This window comes from Lithobates pipiens, unplaced genomic scaffold, assembly GCF_037356315.1.
Source record: "Lithobates pipiens isolate NorthernLeopardFrog02 unplaced genomic scaffold, aLitPip1_a1.2 Scaffold_25, whole genome shotgun sequence".
Taxonomy (NCBI): Eukaryota; Metazoa; Chordata; class Amphibia; order Anura; family Ranidae; genus Lithobates; species Lithobates pipiens.
The window spans coordinates 66,424,323-66,447,591 of NW_027507787.1; the positions used below are offsets into that span (position 1 = coordinate 66,424,323).

The window sequence follows — 23,269 nt, forward strand, 5'->3', positions numbered from 1 at the left end:
GGACAGTCACTCAGCATCAGCATAGGCAGTCTTGAAGGGATGTGATATTTCAAAAAAAATTATTCGGTTACATCAGCTTCAGGTGCTTGGTAGCTGTGGGTGATCCAAGACTGATTCATCTTGATGAAGGTCAGTCGATCAACTGATTCCATGGACAGGCACACCCTGTGATCGGTAACAAAGCCACCAGCAGCACTGAAGGTGCGTTCCGAAAGAACGCTGGATGCAGGACAGGCCAGTAGCTCAATTGCATACTGTGCAAGCTCTGGCCAGTGATCCATCCTCAAGACCCAGTCAGCCAGAGGATTTTCGGTGGGAAAGGTGTCCAAGTCTGACCTTGCCCCTAGGTATTCATGCACCATGTAAATCAGACGCTGGCGATGGTTGCTGGAACCGATCATACCTTGGGGCTGCGGACTAAAAAATTGTCTGAAAGCATCAGTCAGACGGCCACCTTCTCCACCGCTCCTTCTGACCGATGCCTCAGCAACACGTTGTCCAGGACCAGGAGTTTGTAACCTCCCAGTCTCTGGGAACGCGTTGCACAGACCTTTCTGCACGGCCTCCCGGAGATGTCTCATCCTCTGCTCCCTCTGCGATGGCAAGATAAGGTCGGCAACCTTACCCTTGTACCGTCGATCAAGGAGAGTGGCCAGCCAGTAATGGTCCCTCTCCTTGATCCGAAGAATACGAGGATCCTTCCGCAGGCTTTACAAGATCAGGGAGGCCATGCAGCGTAGGTTAGCTGAGGCATTCGGTCCGGAGTCCTCTGGGTCACTAAGGGCAACATGATCCGCAGCTACTTCCTCCCAGCCACGTACAAGTCCACGTGTTTCTTGGGACTGTAAATCATCCCTACAAGACTGCTGCTGCTGATGCTGAGTGCCAGCCTCCACCTCCATGCTGACACAATCATCCTCCTCCTCCTCTTCCTCCTCCTCCTCCTCTTCCTCCTCCTCATCCTCTTCCTGTGTGATGGGTGGCACAGCAGGAACACTGTCTGGATAAAGGGGGCCTTGAGAGGCAAGGGAGTCCTCCTCTTCCTGCCTCTGTTCTGCCTCAAGTGCCCTGCCCATTATTCCACGCAGCGTATGCTCCAAGAGGTGGACAAGAGGTACAGTGTCACTGATGCATGCACTGTCACTGCTCACCATCCTTGTGGCCTCCTCAAACGGTGACAGGACAGTGCATGCATCCCTGATCATGCCCCACTGGCGTGGTGAGAAAAAACCAAGCTCCCCTGACCCTGTCCTGGTGCCGTAGTCGCACAGGTACTCATTGATGGCCCTCTGCTGCGTGTGCAGCTGCTGCAGCATGGCCAACGTTGAGTTCCACCTGGTGGGCATGTCACATATAAGGCGGTTCTTGGGCAGGTTCAACTCCTTTTGGAGCTCAGCCAGCCGAGCACAGGCATTAAATGATCGGCGGAAATGCACACAGACTTTCCTGGCCTGCTTCAGGACATCCTGTAAGCCGGAGTACCTGCCCAAGAACCACTGCACCACCAGGTTAAGGACGTGAGCTACACAGGGCACATGGGTCAGTTGTCCCTGTCGGAGGGCGGAGAGGAGGTTGGTGCCATTGTCGCAAACCACCATTCCTGGCTTAAGCTGGCGTGGCGTCAACCACCTCTCGGCCTGCCCCTGCAGAGCTGACAAAACATCCGCCCCAGTGTGGCTCCTGTCCCCCAAACAAACCAGGGCAAGCACGGCATGGCATCATTTTGCCTGCGTACTTGCGTAGCCCCTGGAACGCCTACGGAGCACCGCTGGTTCTGAGGACAGAGCACTGGAAGAGGCCATGGAGGAAGAAGAAGAGGAGGGGGTGGAGGAGAGAGGTGTGTCACAACCAATAGTAGCATTTTGGAGGCATGGTGGCGGAACAACCTCCAAAACTACTGCACCTTGTCCTGCATCCTTCCCAGCTGCCAGAAGAGTGACCCAATGGGCTGTGAAAGACAGATAACGTCCCTGTCCATGCCTGCTGGACCATGAGTCAGCGGTAATATGCACCTTACCACTGACCGCCCTGTCCAGCGAGGCAAGGACATTGCCTTCCACATGCCGGTAGAGAGCCGGAATCGCCTTCCGTGAGAAAAAGTGGCGTTTGGGGACCTGCCACTGAGGAACCGCACATTGTACAAACTCACGGAAGGGGGCCGAGTCTACCAACTGAAAAGGCAGCAGTTGAAGTGCTAGCAATTTAGCCAAGCTAGCATTCAACCGCTGGGCATGTGGATGGCTGGGAGTGAACTTCTTTCGCCGGTCCAGCAGCTGGGGCAGGGACATTTGCCTGCTATAATCGGACGTGGGTGTACTGCTAGCAGAGTGCCCGGAAGCACTTGGCTGTGACACACCTAATTCTACACCTTCATTCCTCTCAGAGCAGGTTTCAGAGAGGACTGAAGGTCTAGTGGGGTTGGAGATGCCAGCTGATGAGGAGCAAGGAGAGGTCCGCTTTGTTCTTTGGTGTGGGTCTTTGAGGTACGCTTGCCAACGAGCTGCATGGCAGGTCAACATATGTCTGGTCAAGCATGTGGTGCCCAAGCGGCTGATGTTTTGGCCACGCGAGATACGCTTGAGACGTATGTTGCAAATAGCAGCGGTGCGATCTGATGCACTCGTCTCAAAAAAGGCCCACACCAAAGAACTTTTAGAATAATGCGCAGAGGCAGCGCCCTGCACAGGCGGAGCTCTGCGGTGTGATTCAGTCGGTGTGCTGCCCCTAAGCTGGCCCCCGGAGGGCATCCTGCCTTGTTGGACATGTGCCTCCTCCTCTCTCCTACCAGGCACCCACGTGGAGTCAGTGCCCTCATCATCCCCTCCCTCTTCATCGCTGTAGCAAATCTGGCAATATGCTGCAGCTTGTGGAACATGACTGCCAGATTGCTGTCCTTCTTGAGCATCCCCTCTCTCTGCATTCACGCTACTGCCTTCCTCTAGCTGAGTGTCATCAGAGCCTACAAAACACTGGGCATCCTCCTGGAGCATGTACCCAACACTGTGCTCAAAGAGTTCAGGAGACTCCTCAGGAGGACGTGGTGGGTCTAGGGAAGGAGTCACTGATGATGACATTGAGAGGAGGGAAGACGATGCGTTGGCAGCTGCTTTGCTAGTACCCTGAGACTGGGTGAGAGACCATGAGGAGGATGAAGAGGGCTTGGTCATCCACTCTACCAAGTCGTTGGCATGTTGCGGTTCAACATGTCCAGCTGCTGAAAAGAAGGACAAGCGTGTCCCATGGCCACGTGCTGATGACAATGCACCGCGTCCACGACCAGCACTGTTTTCTCTAGACACACAGCCTGCTTTCCCTCTTTTATCGGCTCGCGCCTGTCTGCCTCTCCTTGCTGGCCTTCCAGACATGGTAATGGCCTGAAGGGAGTTGGGTAAAACAGCAGTTGGGTAGTGTATATTGTGCTGGAGGCACACAACACCCACTAACTCCTGCAGATGCCTTTATTATAGAACATCAGAGATAAAGGGGTATACTGTAATGGAGTCACACAACACCCACTAAGCCCTGCAGATGGCTCTATTAGAGTACAGCAATAAAGGGTAGATACAGGTGTATATTGTGCTGGAGGCACAAAACACCCACTAACTTCTGCAGATGCCTTTATTATAGAACACCAGAGATAAAGGGGTATATACAGATGTATACTGTGCTGTGCTGGAGGCACACACAACTTCCAATAACTCCTGCAGATGGCAAGTGGGCTCAAATAGAGAAGAGCTATGTAGGTGGATATAGCGGTGTGTACTGGGTACAGAGCACGCAGACAGCACACACAAGCTCCTAACACTACTGACTGCAAGCTCTATTATAAAAGATAGATCACTAGCTATATAGGCGAGGTGAATATAGCGGTGTATACTGCGGTCAGGGCATGCAGACAACAACCACTACAGAAGAGCAAGATCGAAAATCGGCAGATAACGATCGGTGTATACTGTGTTGAAGGTACACAGAACACCCACTAACTGCTTCAGATGCCAACACACTACACAAGGCCGCCGCGCTGGCGGCCTTATATAGTGTGGGGCGTGTACTACACAGCCTGAGCTATGATTGGCCATAGGCATCCTGCCTGTGGTCAATCATGGCTCTCCTCGCTGCTGGCGCTGTGATTGGCCAAGCATGCGGGGTCACAGTGCATGCTTGGCCAATCATGAGCCAGCAATGCACTGCGATGATGCAGTGCATTGTGGGCCATGAGCGCCACATGAATTTGGCGTGAACGGCCCATAACGTTCGGAATTCCCTGAACGGGCCAACAGCCGATGTTTGAGTCAAACGTATGTTCAACTCGAACACGAAGCTCATCCCCAATACTACACAATAAAGGACTCTCTAGCCTACACTTTTTCTTTTTCTTGTGGCTAACCCCAGAAAACCAGTTTGTTTCCCACTCTGAAAACCACATTGCCAAGATTTGAATGCATTTTTATCTCCTGTTTCTACTTCTCTACGTTCTTTTTTAACCATTCCATAAAACACATTTTCCAGCACTTTATAGCATTTCGAGGTTTACAGTTTAATATGTTTGATTTCAAAATCTAGTCTATGACAACATCTTCAACTTAAATTCAAGGAGACCAATTCAAGGGCTATACTTCAGTGATTATTTATATTTGCATGCCCTTCTGGGGTGTTTTGTAACTTGTATGTTGACTAAAAATTATGTACTCAAAATTTATGTAAAGCCATAACCTTTTTTCATTTTGGAAAGAAGAAGGAAGTAATAAAACGCTGTCAGGTTTTTATTACTAGAAACTGTAGTGATCTAGGTTGGCTTAAAGAGGAAGTAAACCCTGATGAGTTTACTTCCTCTTTCATTCCCTGCAAAGGTAAAGCATAATGGACTACTATGCAATGCATAGTAGTCCATTATGTGTCACTTACCTGACACAGGAGCCAGCGATGTCACCACTGTCCCCTGTAGTCCGGCGCATCTAACTTCTCGGTGGGTCTTCGCTGCTCCACCGCTGTCATTCGGCGAGATGACGTCACTCCCGCGCATGCGCACGGGAATCGCCACGGGTGGCATATTCGCCGCTGACTGTGCCACGCTCAGTGCGCCTGCGCGCTGCTGTCTACGGTGTCTACACGGTTTAGGAGATATTTCTTGGACCTACAGGTAAGCCTTAATCTAGGCTTACCTGTAGGTCAAAGTGTGTTGTAAGGGTTTACAACCACTATAAAGTGGTAGTGAAGTCAAAATTGTAAAACCTGCTAACAGGCAGATTTCTTATATAACAGAAGAGACCCTAGCCTCTTCTGTCATAAATGTCCACCTTGTCTTTCAGTGATAACGTGATCTGAGTGTGCGCATGTGCAGCTCAGACCACATTTATGACCCACTCTGTGTGCCATGGTGATGTGACCGCTGGGCACGTGCACAGGAGTGATTTCACCACGGCCCAGCCATTCAAGCAACTGAAGTTACGAAATCCAGAAAGACGACCAGTGAATTTGGAAATGCCAAGAGAGCCGAGACAGTACTGTGCTGGAGGGCTACATTTGCAGGTAATGCTTTACATACCATTTTATGTCAAAAAATTGTGCTTAATGATTATTCAGGGGCCTATCCTTATCCTTTATATAAATAACTACCACTTTAAGAAAGAAACGATGTCAGGCTCCAAAACATTAGCAGATTTTTTTGCTATATGGAACAACTCTTTCACAATTAAACAATGAAGAGAACAGTACTGGTGACTATCTACATTTCTTTCTGTTATTCTCAGCTGTTATTTTGAGCACCCACAATCTCCACTGGTTGAGAGCTGTGTGAAGTATGGCTTTTGCACAATAGTTATTAGTCTGTGTCCCCATTGGGGAGATTCATCCTACTTTGTCATGGTGGCTTTTGTTTGTGGAACAGAAGGTCATGGAAAAGTAAAAGTGTCATAGTCGTCACAGGAACAGAAAGTGAGGCAATATCTTTGAAAGGGGACAAATTTCAGCTTAGTCCATGTAAAAAATTCTGCTAACAGAGTTGTAAATTTTTTTTTTAAACTTTATGAAGAACTATTCAGTAATCAAAAATGTACTTACTGTAGCTATGCCAGTTTTCTGATTGGGGCCTACACCACCATCCATTGCACGGATAATTATGATATACTCTGATTTTACTTCGCGATCCAACAGGGTTGTTGTTGTGATTTCTCCTGTTAGAAGAAGGCATAAAAGATCAATATTGTATTGTCAGAAAATTGTGCTTAATGATTAATTATTTAGGGGCCTAGCCTTATCCTTTAGAGAGACTGCTCCACCAAGGCATAAAGAAAGAACCTACAATCAACTCAATAGCTTGGCAAACGCCAACATATATTATCTGACAAATGTGCTGATGTATTGGGGTGGAAAATCGACAAACTGCAATAAGAATCATATTCTAAATGTAACAGTTGAACTAAAAATAAAAATGTGAAAATATGTCAAACAATTTAAAGAGAAGCTACAACAGATCTTGATTCACAAAAATCTTCCAAATAATGTAACACAGGGGTGTCCAGCCTGTGGGCCAAGACAGCTATGAATACAGCGCCACACAAAATCGTAAACTTACCGAAAATTTGGGATTGTTTTTGCAATTTTTTGTAAAACTGCATTTACACTTAGCAAACACATGCCATTGAAGAAAAATTTGACAGGGTGTCTACAAGTTTTATCTTCCCAAAGTAGAAGAGATAAAGTAGATGAGCATCTTGAGAATTCATTTAAAATTGTTACTCCATCCATTCAACCAGTGTCAGTTTATCAAAAACAGTGTCAAATATCGCATTTGTTTTAGGTTGCCCTCTTTTACTTTTTTAATAATACATTTTACAAAAAAATAAGTTTTATTACTTAGATAGATACATTATCTATATCAGTGATCGTTAATTTGTAATCTGTCAGAAATTTTTTGCTCATCAGCTATCCTTGTTGATCATATATTTTATGTGTGGCTATTCCTCTTCTTCGAATGTGGCACAGGAAACTCAAAAGGTTGGACACCCCTGATAGCAAATGGAAATATATATGAAAACTGGAACAACATTGGAGCTATTGTCCAGATCAAATAAGTATGAATCTTCTATTCTAAGAAGAAACATCACTAGAAAACTGATATAACAAAAATAATAATTACAGCAATGTTTTTTTTGTTTTTTATTATATCACTGAGGCCGCGTACACACGCGGGGACTGTTCGCTCAACTTTGTCCGCTGAACAGTGTTTCGGCGGACAGTCCGCTCGTGTGTGGGCTTTCAGCGGACAGTTTCAGCGGACAGTCTGCTGAACAAAGTTTTTCGGAAATTCGGAAAAACTGTCCGCTGAAACTTGGTTTGAGCGGACAGTCCGCCCGTGTGTAGGCTTGTTCGTCAAACTAAGTCTCGCGCATGCTCAGAAAGAATTTACACGCCAAAGTTTGCATTGCAGTGTATAGGACGTCAGTTTCTAGTCCCGTCGTACGTGCCGTTCACGTCATCGCGCACGGTTTCAGCGGACTGTTCGTTCGTCGTGTGTGGGCAAGTCCGTCCATGCTAATTTTGAGCGGACTGTCCGCTGAAACTGTTTGACGGACAAAGTTGAGCGAACAGTCCCCGCGTGTGTACGCGGCCTAAGAGACAGTTCACACTGAGGCAGCACGACTTGCAGCGCGACTGCCTCAGGGGTCCTGCATGCGACTTCAGCGGCGGCTTGCAAAATGACTTCTGTATAAACGTCAATGCAAGTCGCCTGAAGTTGCATGATAAGTCTCATGATAAGTCGCCCCTGTGTGAACCGGCTCTTAGGGGTTTAAATTTACATATAGCAGCTGGTTATTGGTAGAAGAATAAGTTATCTGGTTCACAGTTTTGTCCTGGCATTTTTCTGGTTTGTGGAAAAGCAGTGCTAAAAGCATAATCATAGACACATAGGGGTGGGACCTGTCCCCTAATGCCAAGAAATGAAGTTTAAAATAAGTACAAAACTCCTATTTTCTTTCTCATTTATTGAGGCACAGAGGCATTTAAAGACTGTCGGGATGTACAAAAGCAGTCCAACTGAGGGGTGGGTAACAGCAAAAAACAAAACAAAAAAAAACAGTTCCACAAACAAAATAAAAATAAAATGAAATAACTTGTTTTAGATGGGGCCATCCATTAAGAGGGGAATTACTAATTAAATGTTTTTATAAATATAGTAGTAGCATGCTTTAGAAGAAGAGACCCCTGACATGGTTTTGAAAATGTTGTAAGTGTATGTTGTTAGTAATAGCTCCCTACCACAAGTTATCTTTTATATTTTAATAGGTTTTGCAAAACATTTATATCTTCCTATGGGCTTCCAAGTGTTTTGTTTATTTGCAGCCTTTTTAAAAATGTTCGATATATTTTGGTTGTACAACCAAAAGACTGCAAATAATTAGCCTTGAATCTCGCTGCCATTGTTTTTTCACTAAAGCCTCATCTCTTTAAGTGTTTCTCTTTCCCATATTCCCAGAGCTTCTTCATTGATGGACAGAATCAATAGACAAATAAAAATTGGAGCATTTCAGGTGTAGGAAGCTATGGCAGTCTAAGTACAGCATGGTCTACTATAATTTACAAGCACTATTTTTATTTCAGCTATATAACTTTTACAGAGGCTTTTCAAACAAAATAACGGATGACATGGATAACATGGATGACATGGATAATGAAACAGGCACGCCAAGTTTCCATTACTCAGGATATGACTTATCCTTTTCTTAGACAGGTTCCATTGGGTTTTGCCCATCCGTGCTTGCTTTACTGAATATAATGACCTTTACCTGTCACCGGTACAACCATCAAGAAGAAAACTGCATCAGAATAAAAAAAAAAAACAGTTCCTTGCAAACTACCCAAACCATGGTTAGCTTAGGATGTTTTTTTTTTCTTCAGAGGCAGTTTATTAAGGATTTGGATACATGTGATATTGGCAAAGAAAGTCTCGTGCATGAGTTCTGTGTAGGGGGAACGTAGGAGTATCTATTTTTTTTTCAGCTTTCAATTTCAGGCCTTGAGGTCTCAGAATTATCATACATAGTTGTATGTTATTATGACCAACAAAAGGTGAGACACCAGTTCTCAAGCGGCACTAATAGTAGGAAAGCAGCTTTGTGATGGTCACAAGTCCAATAAAGATAACTCCTTATTTGTTTATTTGGCGGCAAAGTGGCTAAGAGTTAGCACTCTTGCTTTACTTTACAGCATTAGGAACAGAAATAAATTCCCACCAAGGACCTTTGTGAGGTTCACTTTCTCCTACAATTATAAGACACATATGCCCTGCCTGCAGCACATACATTGGACAGTAAGGCTAGATTCACACCACTTCCACTACATTTAGTGCACCCTAAATGAACATAAGTTTGCATGCTTTTTTTAACGCGTTGTATTGATGTGGACTTTTATGATATGCCGCATCGCAAACTGCAGGAGCCAAAAGACATTATTTTTCTTATGATTTTTAGGGGATAACTAAGGGAACTTCTGATCAGGCCTAGGATCCAGCTGCTAGCAGTGGCAGCATCAGTGCTTCTTTTCGTTTATTCCGACCTGCCTCCATGCTATCAATATATTACAGTAAGGCCTCATTTGCATGGGGCGTTTTAGGGCTCATTCACATGACAGAAAAAAATGCTGCGCTTAGACGCATACAGCAAATAGTTTTGTATGCATCTAAATGCAGCACTACAATAATCAATAAGCCCAAACACAATTCTGCGTTTAAATATGAAAATATGCGCTGCATTTAGCTGCACACAAAAAAAAAGTAGGGCACGGCTGCAGTATTTACACATGTTTTTCACATGTAGATCTGCAGATTTTACATGTGTACGCATATAAACGTGTATAAATGTAAGTATTTTAGGCACATATTTTACACAGGATCTTCTAGCTCCATCAGCAAGAGCAAAAACCTCTCTTTCATTTAGAAATAATATATACCCCTGTGAATGAGCCCTTAACCCATGGCCCACACAGGGCTTTGTTTTACTGGCATGGGAATACACAGGTGTTGCATGCCTTCCTGTGTGGACCAGTGGTGGCCGGTGCTGAAAATTTTGGGGGGGCGCAACAAACTGAAAAAAGAAAAAAAATTAAATTGCAGCCTCACTGTGCCCATCAAACACAGCCACTGTGCCGTCAAACGCAGCCACTGTGCCGTCAAACGCAGCCACTGTACCCATAAATTGGCACCACTGTGCCCATTAAACGCAGCCACTGTACCCATCAAACGCAGCCACTGTACCCATAAATTGGCGCCACTGTGCCCATTAAAGGCAGCCACTGTGCCATCAAGCGCAGCCACTGTGCCATCAAGCGCAGCCACTGTGCCATCAAGCGCAGCCACTGTGCCATCAAGTGCAGCCACTGTGCCATCAAACATAGCCACTTTACCCATAAAACGCTGCCACTGTGCCATCAAACGCAGCCACTGTGCCATCAAACGCAGCCACTGTACCCATAAATTGGTGCCACTGTGCCCATTAAAGGCAGCCAATGTGCCATCAAGCGCAGCCACTGTGCCATCAAGCGCAGCCACTGTGCCATCAAGTGCAGCCACTGTGCCATCAAACATAGCCACTTTACCCATAAAACGCTGCCACTGTGCCATCAAACGCAGCCACTGTGCCATCAAACGCAGCCACTGTACCCATAAATTGGCACCACTGTGCCCATTAAACGCAGCCACTGTACCCATCAAACGCAGCCACTGTACCCATCAAACGCAGCCACTGTACCCATAAATTGGCGCCACTGTGCCCATTAAAGGCAGCCACTGTGCCATCAAGCGCAGCCACTGTGCCATCAAGCGCAGCCACTGTGCCATCAAGTGCAGCCACTGTGCCATCAAGTGCAGCCACTGTGCCATCAAGTGCAGCCACTGTGCCATCAAACGCAGCCAGTTTGCCCCATCAAATGCTGCCAGTGTCCCCCCACCCGGGACTTACACGTTTCGAGTCAGCGCATTCCTCCACGCTCCCTCCAAGTCCTCGATGTCTTCTCCCATCCTCTTCTGCTATGGTTGGACACTGATAGGCATTCAATCACAGAGCCTGTCGCTTCAGCCAATTAGGTGACAGGTAACCAGACCCGGTGCACCCGATTGGCTGAGAGGCGGGTCAGTGTTAGGGAAGCTGTTTATTTGATTCCCCAACACAGCACTGTGTAAGCAGCGAACGCACAGTAGTGTGCCCGCTGTTTACCAATTTGGAAGCCTATTAGAGCCAACGGCTCTAATCAAGCACTTCCAAAACACCCCCACCTCTGTAATTCACATGCCAGGTGCGTGACAAAAGGCCAGACACCTGAATAGGGGGCGGCTGCGGCGAGAATAGATAGAATGCATGAATCTACCTATTGAAGACGGGTGCAGGGGAGAGGGGACGGTGCTCCTGTGCCCTCTATAGACGCACCGCCACTGCTGACAGTCCTGTAGTTGTCAATTGAGAGGCATCGGCTGCACAGACACAGCTGCTACTCCCAACGTTACATCCTTGTGGATGCAAGTTCATCTGCATGGATGTCACATTACCCTGAAATGCACTGTGCACTGCATGGGGTGCATCTTAATGCCTGGTTGGCATCTATGCATTTTTTTTTGTGTGTTTTCAGTTTTGCAGAAACACACTACAGTCCATTTAACATGGTTTCCTATGGGTCATGTTCACATCTGTGCATTTTATAGACAGGGCCAGTTTTTGGTTCCATAGATTTCAATGGATCAAAATTGTGCATTAAAAAATGCAAAATGCACCTTGAATATGCAAACTGCAACCTGCATAAGTGTGAACCATGGCTAAAATGCCGAGGTCTAGGGCTTATACTGCTTATAAAGAGGGTGGTGTTGTGCTGTTCTAGAACCTAATAAGACAATACTCAATATGGGCAGTATATTACTGTGCTTTTCCCAGGGCACCAGTAATAATAGATATAAAAAGACACAGAAAAGAAAAAAGGTGAAAAATTCAGATATATAGTAATCTTAGACTACCAATCGCAATATACCAAAATTCCAATAATGCTAATGTAAACAATAAAAGAAAACTTGTGCAAATATCCATACTAAAGTTCAAAGTGAACCAGTGGTAAATAAATATATATAGTATATTCAAAAAGTATATAAATTAATATCGTGCAAAGGTGCATATAGCAGCGCACTGTACACCCAACCTGTGCAAATAAGCATAAATACCGCGATAGCAGCCAATATATAAACGGATACATAGTTAGTTACATAGTTACATAGTTAGTCAGGTTGAAAAAAGACACAAGTCCATCCAGTTCAACCTTAAAAACAAATAAATAAAATAAAAAATAATCGTACAATCCAGATACCCAATTTTATGCCCACAATTGATACCTTACAGAATAAATCAAGCCAAATGCATAAATAAATTTATATAAAAATATATATAAAAAAGAGAGGTATTATTCTATATATAGATACATGGCCTACCTCTTCATAGCAAACTGGGAGGAGGATGTGCGTTTACATAAATAGAAACTCAGAATTGGTTATCTGTAAAAGATTCATAGATTACATTTTGTTTATCTGGAATGGGGATGTAGAATCAGTGCAAGCTTTCCTATCCGATTTAAATAACAATAACAGGGGAATTGTACTCACTCATAAAATTAGCCCCACAGAGATCCATTTTTTGGATCTCAGGATCTCTATATCGGGGGGAGGATAATCACCTCCCCTTTTTTTTAAAAGACTGACTATAATGGTTTTATCTCAATAGATTCCTGCCACCACCAGTAGTGGTTGATGGCAGTACCTAAGGGTCAGTTTTTACGCCTAAAAAGTAGGGCTTCATAATTAATAATTCATTTTAATCGTTCATTTTTTTGATAAATCTAAATTATTTTGATCGGTACTCACCTCTCCGCCGGGTCTTTAGGGAGTTCTGTCGGAGATCCGCTGATGTCACCGGACTCCTCCCCCTTCCCCAAGTGCCTGCATCTGCTAACGAAGGGAAGGGGGGAGGAGTCTGGTGACGTCGATGTCACCTGACAACCTGGACAGTGATGGTAAATATGGATGTGATTAACTGGGATATTCAGTGAGCTAAGTGTAGGCAAATTTTTTGATAACCTCAGTTTTTAACATTGTTGTCCTTAGTGGCTGATAAGCTGTGATATTTTTGCCATGTGGATTGCATTGCATTATGTGCGTTATAATTAATTGAAATTAGTCAATTAAAAAAAACGATTAATCGAACACGAAAATTGTAATCAGTAACAGCCCTACTAATAACAAATTGCACCAACTCAGAAGATTTCCTTAGGGAGGCCTTGGTTCTAAAAAGTAGATTTCTGACAAAAGGTTATGATAGCTCAGCCATGGATTCACTTATAGTGGACAACAAGGATCGTCAGGAGCTTCTAGGAGACGGGGTGACTCGAGAGACCAATACAGGTGACTATGGTCTGGCCTTCCTGACAACCTTTTCCAGTCAACACTGGGCAATTAAAAGGATTGTTAGGAAGCACTGGCTAATTATTAAAAATGATTGGATATTGGGCCCCCCATTGTCTGATCAACCAAATGTTATCCTGAGGAATACCATAGGACCCAATGTCCCAGACCCCCCTACGAGACCAACCTTTTTTGGTGATTTGAAGGGATATTACCCTTGTGGCAAATGTCAGGCCTGTAAAATCAAGACATATCGAGGCAGGAGGCTGACAGAATTCACCTCAACAGGTACAGGGGTTACATATCCTATTAAAACGTTTATTACATGTACCACTAAGTGTGTGGTCTATCTCCTCCAGTGCCCTTGCAGCCTGGAATATGTTGGCCGTACTATACTTATGCTGCATATCAGGCTAAGCGAGCACATAGCCAACATTAAAAAAGGCTTTGACAAGCATAATGTTTCTAAGCATTATGACTTGACACACGGATGAGACCCCAGGGGAACTACCTTATTGGCCTTACAGAAATATGTATCCCACTGGCAAGGTAGTAATGGGAAACATAACATCCCATGGGCAGCGACCAACTGGATTTTCTGATTAAGTTCTCATATACCTGGAGGCTTGAATGTAGAGCGAGACATGAACTGTTTTATTAATAACAGTCGATGTCCCCCTACAGAATTGGTGGAGATAGAGATGCCCTCCTTTTTTTGCCAAACGACAGATTATGCTATATCTTATCCACCGAAGCGTTTTATATGCAGATAGAAAAAAACTACCAAAAAAACTTTTTTACTCTTATTTATTTTCGTGGATTTGGGGAATATTGTATGCCGTCTATGTTTTTGTAGATTTTTCAGTGATACTGACTGTGTATTGTAAGGCTGGTAAAGCATGGGCGCAAGCCTCCCCCTTTTTTTCACAAAATTCCCAAAACAAAACTTTATTCTAGAGTTATGGCAATATTGTAGTAGTCCTTTTTGGCCACAAGATGGCAGTGTGAATATTTTCCAGAACGGACCATGTTTAATCAGCTGTGATGGATTGAGATCTGCCTCTGTCTGCATCCAATTATCACTCTTTGCTCATTCCCTGGTTGAAACTATAGCAGTGCTTCTCTGCTCTGCCAGCAGCCTATTTAGAGTGTCAGCGCAGGCGTGTGGGCGTAACCCTGATGACGTCAGTTGGTGACAGGTAGGACAGCTCTGCGCATGACCGATCGCTTTTTAAATGTCTGTATACAGGACTTTTTTACTTGCTAGCAACTCTTTGTTTTAAACCTGTTTTTATGCTAATTGGAGACTTGTGGAAGCTCCCAAACAACATCATTTACTTCAATAAATCTTCTTGATGAGACAATATTACACTATTTGGAAAATGTATCAAATTTTTGTTTGCAAGATTTGCACAATCTTTTGAACTCTTGGGATACTTACCGTGATTGAGAGACCATCCGGTACTCAGAGGTTATTAACAAGCGACGCCCAGGAGATCAAGGAAGCCCAGGAGATCTGGAGTTCATTTCTGAGGATCTGTAATCCGAATTCACACTCTTTGACCTCCTTGACTAAGGTGGGTTGCTGGCAGTCTGGTAAGCCTTCCTTTTACTAAAGGTGACAGGTATCACGAGGTCAAGCAATCACACCAAGTCACATATCCATATGAAGATTTTTTGCACCTTTATTATAACACTCTCTCTCTCTATATATACACACACATATATACACACATATATACACACACACACACACACACACACACACACACACACACACACACACACACACACACACATATAATCTTTTGGTCTTGTATATTCCTCAGTTCTTGATTTATGCTAGTTTTATTTTTTGGCAGTATTGAGCATTTTCTTGTTTTATATGCGATTTATGGTAACACTGTTCACATCATATGGTCACTAATCTGCACGTTTTTGTAAATTGTGCCCAACAACTTTCTTCATATATTTGAGCACTGCACTTTTTTCTACACATCTTAACTGATCTGACTTTGGCATGCGACTTGTGCTTTGAGGATCTTGAAGGGGAACCCACACCTAAATTTTAAAACAAAATTGTGTTCAACGCGAACATTGGGTGTTCGCCGAATAGCAAACAATTTGGGGTGGCCGCGGCAAATTCAAAAGCAGCAGAACACCCTTTAAAAGTCTATGGGAGAAATCCAAAGAGCTAATTTTAAAGGCTTATGTGCATGATATTGTCATAAAAAGTGTTTGGGGATCTGGGTCCTGCCCCAAGGGACATGTATCAATTCAAAAAAAAGTTTTAAAAACTGTAGTTTTTTGGGAGTTTTTAACCACCTCAATATAGTGCACTTACACCCCATTCCTGACCAGACCAATTTTCAGCTTTCATCGCTCTCACAGTTTGAATGACAGTTACTCAGTCATGCAACACTGTACCGATGGGAAACTTGCTTCCTTTTTTCCACACAAATAGAGCTTTCTTTTAGTGGTATTTAATCACTAGTGGGTTTTTTATTTTTTGTCCTATAAATTTTTTTTAAAAACTTACATTTTGTGAAAAAAATGCCTTTCTTTGTTTCTGTTATAAAATTTTGCTAATTAGCAATTTCATTTAATTCCTGCCCATCACACCTTTGAAGGTCCTGGAGCACCAGGACAGTGGAATTACCCACAAAATTACCCCATTTTGCAGGTACTCGGGTACTCTGATGGGCTGGTGACAGGTACTTGGGTACTCTGATGGCCTGGTGACAGGTTCTTTGATGGCCTGGTGACTGGTATTCAGGTACTCTGAAGGGCGGTGATAGGTACTCAGATACTCATATGGACTGTGACAGGTACTCGGGTACTCAGATGAACTGTGACAGGTACTCGGGTACTCAGATGAAATGTGACAGGTACTCGGGTACTCAGATGAACTGTGACAGGTACTCGGATACTCAGATGAACTGTGACAGGTACTTGGGTACTCAGATGAACTGTGACAGGTACTTGGGTACTCAGATGAACTGTGACAGGTACTCGGGTACTCAGATGAACTGTGACAGGTACTCGGGTACTCAGATGAACTGTGACAGGTACTCGGGTACTCAGATGAACTGTGACAGGTACTCGGGTACTCAGATGAACTGTGACAGGTACTCGGGTACTCAGATGAACTGTGACAGGTACTCGGGTACTCAGATGAACTGTGACAGGTACTCGGGTACTCAGATGAACTGTGACAGGTACTCGGGTACTCAGATGAACTGTGACAGGTACTCGGGTACTCAGATGAACTGTGACAGGTACTCGGGTACTCAGATGAACTGTGACAGGTACTCGGGTACTCAGATGGATTGTGACAGGTACTCGGGTACTCAGATGGATTGTGACAGGTACTCGGGTACTCTGATGGGCTGTGACAGGTACTATGATGGGTGGTGACAGGTCATCTTTATTGGGGGGGCAATCGGTGTGATTGGTGTACACTGTAAGCGGTAACGAGAGGTTACCGCTATCTCCTCCTCACACACGATTGGTGTGCAAGGAGGTGAACCCGGTAACATCTCGTTACTGTGGTTTTTTTACATTTAGTGATCGGCTGTGAAACGATCACAACCGATCACGTGGGTAAACAGCCAGCCAATGGCTGTTTACCAGCGTCGGTGACAAGCAGTGTTCCAGGGCACAGTGGGTGTGTAACCATCTGTGATCGGCCGTGACTTCATCACGGCCGATCACGTGGTAAACAGCCATACCCAATGACTATTCACCCCCCTCGGTGGCGAGCGGTGTCTCCATGACACGCCGCCACCAAAGGAACAGGGATGCGCACGCATTCCCTGTTTAAATGGAAGGCCGTCATATGAAGCCCTCCTGCCACAAGAGCCGCGCCGACTGGCCGTCATTTGACAGCCGGTGGTCGGCAAGCAGTTAATGCTTAAAGTGAAACAATAAAAGTGTAATATTCCTTTAAATTTCATACCTGGGGGGTGTCTATAATATGCCTGTAAAGTGGCGCGAGTTTCCCGTGTTTAGAACAGTCTGACAGCAAAATAACATTTCTAAAAGGAAAAAAAGTCATTTAAAATTACTTGTGGCTATAATGAATTGTCGGTCTGGCAATACACATAAACGTTCATTGATAAAAATGGCATGGGATTCCCCCACAGGGGAACCCCAAACCAAAAAATAAATAAAATACGTGGCCCCCCCTCCAAATTCCATACCAGGCCCTGTTCTGGATTTTAAAGGGAAACCCTGTGCCAATTTTTTTTTTAAAAATGGCGTGTGGTCCCCCCAAAAATCCATACCAGACCCTTATCCGAGCATGCAACCTGACAGGCCACTGGAAAAGAAGGGAGAACGAGAGAGTGCCCCCCTCCTGAACCTTACCAGGCCACATGCCCTCAACATTGGAAGGGGTTTTTTTGGGGTAACGGGCCCCCCAAAGCACCTTATCTCCATGTTGATGGGGAGAAGGGCCTCATCACCACAACCATCGGGCAAGGGGGGCTTAGTGGAATCTGGAAGCCCCCTTTAACAAGGGGAAAACAAGATAAGGTCTGGTGTCTGCTGCTCACCTCATCTAAAGTCCCAGGGTGAAATTTTCTCTTTTTTTGTTGCTTTAACAAGGGGACCCCCAGATACCGGTCCCCCCTGTGTGAAATGGTAACGGGGTACCCCTACCATTTCACAAAAAATTTGTGAAAATGGTAAAAAAAAAAAAAAAAAAAAAAGACACTACACGCCTTGGGACCTTTATTAAAATAAATAAATAAATAAAACTGTCCCATGAAGTCGTCTTCTTCTAGCGCTCCGACAGACCGAAGAAAAAAAAAAGCCGCAAGCCACCCACGATCTGCCTCCATGGGAGGCACCCGCCATAATGACGGGCCTCTCAGGGGACAGTTCTTTTATAACTGAGGGTGGGGCCACACAATGACATTGTTGGGTGACCCCATCCCCCTCTGATGCAGAGGAGGGCGGGGTCACTGGGTTACGTAACGTCCCATGGAGGCAGATCGTAGGTGGCTTGCAGAGTTTTTTTTTTGTTGTTTTTTTTTGGTCCGTCAGAGCACGAGAAAAAGAAGATGACGACTCTGTGGGACAGTTTTATTTTTTTAATAAAAGGACTTGTCCCAAGGCATGTAGTGTCTTTTTTTTAACCATTTTCACACATTTTTTGTGAAATGGTAGGGCATACATCTGTACCCCGTCACCATTTCACACGGGGGGGGGGGGGCGGGATCTGGGAGTCCCCTTGTTAAAGGGGGCTTCCAGATTTTGATAAGCCCTCCACCCGCATTACCCCAAAACCACTAGGCAAGGGTTGTGGTGATGAGGCCCTTCTCCCCATCAACATGGGGACAAGATGCTTTGGGGGGGGCACTACCCCAAAGCACCCTCCCAATGTCGAGGGCATGTGGCCTGGTACGGTTCAGGAGGGGGGGCGCTCTCTTTTTCTGCGGCCTGCCAGGTTGCGTGCTCGGATAAGGGTCTGGTATGGATTTTGAGGGGGACCCCCACGCCATTTTTAAAAAAAAATTGGCGTGGGGTTCCCCTTAATATCCATACCAGACCTGGAGGGCCTGGTATGGAATTTCGGGGGACCCTCAAACATTTTTTTTTTTTTTTTTTAATTTTGGTTTGGCGTTCCCCTGTGGGGGAATCCCATGCCATTTTTATCAATGAACTTTTATGTGTATTGCTGGACCGACAATTCATTATAGCTGCGAGTAGTTTTGAATTACTTTTTTTCCCCCTTTAGAAATGTCATTTTGCTCTCAGACTGTTCTAAACATGGGAAAAATGTGCCACTTTACAGGCATACAGACACGCCCCAGGTACGAAATTTAAAGGAACATTACACTTTTATTGTTGCACTTTAAGCATTATTAAAATCACTGCTCCTGAAAAAACTGCCATTTTTAAAACTTTTTTTTTTTGCATTGATACGTGTCCCCTGGGGCAGGACCCAGGTCCCCAAACACTTTTTATGGCAATACCATGCATATACTGTAAGCCTTTAAAATTAGCACTTTTGATTTTTCATGTTCGTGTCTCATAGATTTTAACGGTGTTCGTACCAATTTTTTGCCTGTTCGCTTGTTCTGGTGCGAACCGAACGGGGGGTGGTCGGCCCCTCCCTATACCTTGGTAGTTATTCATAGTGGAGGCAGCAGCTACATATACACATATTAGTCTCTATTGTCCATAGGGCGGAATCATATAATAAACTATCAGGCTCTGCAGAGATCTAAAATATTATCTGGATCTGCCCAGATGCCTGACCACCAGGTGGCTCAGCCTCTCAGCATGCCGCCTCCAATGCCCGGTGCTACAGTGAGCGCTGGAGGAGCAGAGCAGAGAGCGGTGACTGACATTCTCTGTGCTCTGCTCACTGAAGACTGAGAACTGAGCGATCAACAGGGGACAGATGCAGCATCAGACTGATATCTTATCCACCTACGTGAGCATGATTGTTTGTTCTTTTTGAAAACCCGCACTTCTTTTAATTCTCATCTCTTCTGTCTAAAAAAAAAAAAAAAATTCAAAATCTGACACCTCTGGAAGTGACATACTCTTGATTCTATGCTGCATTCAATAATTCCTCCTGCTGGGCCTACGTTTCACTACATGACACAGTAGTGATGTAGGAGATGGAAGCCACTGAGTGCAGCAGGAGACCAGTAATATGACAATGCCAAAACTGTCAGATACTAAACATCCTTCGAGTAGAGGTTTCTCCTAAATACACCAGAGACCAGCAATGTGAGCAGCAAGAGAGGCGAGTATTAGGTATCTTCTTTTGCAGGGAGCACCTTAATTACAATTTACTTATGTGATAGAGCCTATTTAACCATCATAATTTAAAATAAACTACCGGTAAATCTAAAGCTAAATCCTCTATGTAAGGTAATAGGGTTCAAGTGAGTGGCAATCCCCCTGCAGTTATTTTCTCTCCATACATTTGTGATTGTCACATAAGTACCACAAAATAGTTTGAAATGAGCAACAATTTTTAGGGCCTATACAGAACGTGTTCATACTGCACATATACCTGTCATTTAAATGACTGTGGGTGCAACACTAGCTGTGACACTGCCAACATGAATAATCTAAGTAATAGCCCATTCACACTGGTCTACTTCGCTGCATTAATGTGCGTTGTATTAAGGCATCCCTTCAACTGAGTGGGCTTCTAACACACAAAAACAGTCCACAAAAAGTACCTTTTTTTTTCTTTTGCAGTGTGCTGCAATAAAGATGCGTTGGTGTGCAATTGCATTACCACAACGTGACCGGATCCTAAAGACTCCTTCACAATGGCCAGGTTACTGTGCTTATTACAATGCAGGAAAAATGCAGGGTAATGCAGAAACCAAAGTGTTGAAATGCAGCACTTTTAATTTACATGCAGCATGTTGTGACAATATCCAGCTGCATTTTTGAATGTGTTGCACTGTGGGTCCCATTTATTTTAAAGGAATGGGATGTTGTAAAAGTGCAGCACATTTCAAAGTTCATGGCAATTATGTGATGCTGCATGTGTTGCAGTGCAAATCCTAACAACATTTAGGGAGAAGAAATTTTTGTTTTTGCAGTGCCAGTAGAAAGATATTTAAACTGTCTTGCGTTCAAAGTGACCCACGATAAGGCCTTGTCCACACCTATGGAGGTTGCAGTTTCCATTTTTCAATACACCCTTTTGATCCATTAGTCTATGGAACCAAAAACCAGAAAAAAGTCCCTGACCTACATCCTTAGGAAACCATGTTTAATGGACTGTAGTGTGTTTCTGCAAAACTGAAAGAGCATGAAAAAATGTATAGGTGTGAACCAGGCCTAAATGCTTAGGGCCCCGCTCCGCTTAACAAGGTCCAATGAGCTGTATGTCGCTGACTAGTGAGGGTGCAAGCTGAGAAAAGGTTCATCCAGACCCAAAGCATGCTGTAGAAGTAGGAAGAGATAGCCTGGCCACCACATACCTCACCAGACTCAATTGGTTAGCAGGTAAAAGCAGCCTCAGCTTGATTCATCCAGGTCATGGTCCAACATGTATCGCCATGCTTTAATCATTGAGGTGGTGGGGCCCAACAAGTTGGGGGTGTGGCCTGGATAAATAAAGCCAGGACTGCTTTTTCCCTGCTAACCACTTGGGCCAGGTGAGGGCTATATCTTCTTATTTCTACAGTGTCTTACGATCAAAGACACTGATAAAATTGTCCTGTCACATGGCATGTGGTCTTGGTCTACAGAATATTTTTAGTAACCGGTATTACATGATGCTTTTATGGCTCATCTCCACTGCTGATGCTAACCTTTTGAACAGAAACAACAAGGAAAAGTCTGTACTAGTGTTGTTCGACTACATTCATGCTAGATTGATTGGCAATTTAACTGAGGAAACAGAACCCAAATCTCAATACCATTGAAGTTATTGGTGACGGAAATTGGGTGGGCTGTTGGGGCGGTCTAGAAGACTGCCACAGCTCTACACAGAGAATGCAGTATCTATGTATATATAATTACCAATATATAGTCATGACATGATAATTAATATTGTCACCTAGAAATTCCCTGTGTGATATATATATATATATATATAGATAAAGTTGATTGCTTCTATAATTCCAATGTTACATGCTGGGAATTGTCTCTGGGTGGCTCCAAGCGGCACCCAGAGAGAATCACAGACTAACCCAAGCTGGCCGGCTAGGTCTTTGGCAGTATTTACTTCCATATTGGCTCTGTGCTTTCCGGACAATGGAAGTACTAGGACTTTAAGTTCTGTATTGTGGGAAGGGGTACCAATCTAAGGAACAGATATCTAGAAACCTCCATATTAAAAGTAGGCCTTCCAGATTCCACATTGAGTCCACCACACCATTTAACTATTATCCCCACCTGCTTTTTTTTTGGGCACACAGAGGTGGGTATGAAGGCACTTTCACTCAACATTTGGACATAGGTACTTTGAGAGGAAAAGGTGGTAAATGAAACTTAATGTGAGAAAGCAGGCAGGTAAAATTGCCTGGTTGCATCCAGGAGGGCAGGTATGTGTCTCCTAGATTTAGGCTATATACAGATTTGTTCCACTAGGGGGAAGTGCTGAGAGTCCTGCAGTGATGAGGTAATGAGCCCAGTTGAAGTAATGGGCTCATTAGGGCCTCTAAAAAATTCCCATCATGCATAGATAGGGTACGCCACCGTGGAACCAGTTTTGTGTCTATATACAATGGGGGAGCTTGATATCTGCGTGTGTTGTGAGACAAGTTTTATGTCCTGGGCGGTGAGACAAAGCCTGTGTGGCAAGCCTCTTAAACAGGGGAGATATAGTAGGTGCTGGGGGCAGCACAAGGCTGCGCCTAGTTGATAGAATCTGCGTGTGTAGTAAGTGGGCAAGTTGGCAAGGATTCATTTTCATGTTTCTTTTGCTGTTATTTTTCCATTGTATAGAGTGTAAATAAACCACACCTTTGTTTTTTTCTGTAATGCTGTTAGCTGTGCCTAATTTTTTGTAGTAAACTCATCCAAGGGGTCTCCCCCCGCTGAGCTAGTCCCCTTGCAGTTGATAAATGTAAAGTGGGGGGTAAAATCATGCATTATACATTCTAGGAGGAGAACAGCTGGGAGAGTCAATGTGTCAGAAAAGGTGCATTGCTTTGTCCAGAAGATGGTTCGTGACCAAATCACTGGTACACATGCTCGCCGGCGGCGCACACAAACATGAACAGGTGCGCAAGCATACATAAATGCCAGGCAGGTTATTTAAACTGCACTAGTGCCTGGTGTCAGTGCTGTTTGGTCTATTGTGTTTCTGAAGTATATGAATATCTGTTCCTGTATTGCTTATGTGTTGCT

At 44.5% G+C, this 23,269-nt stretch overlaps 1 protein-coding gene across 2 annotated transcripts in view; it reads right to left on the reverse strand.

Annotated features, from left to right (window-relative positions):
* Positions 1-23,269, reverse strand: part of CDH23 (cadherin related 23) — a 1,769,196-nt gene that overhangs the window by 574,440 nt on the left and 1,171,487 nt on the right. For both annotated transcript variants that reach the window (XM_077454574.1, XM_077454575.1), the window contains exon 20: positions 6,061-6,173. In XM_077454574.1, coding sequence (XP_077310700.1) covers positions 6,061-6,173 — 113 coding nt within the window. The remainder of the gene's footprint in view (positions 1-6,060; positions 6,174-23,269) is intronic.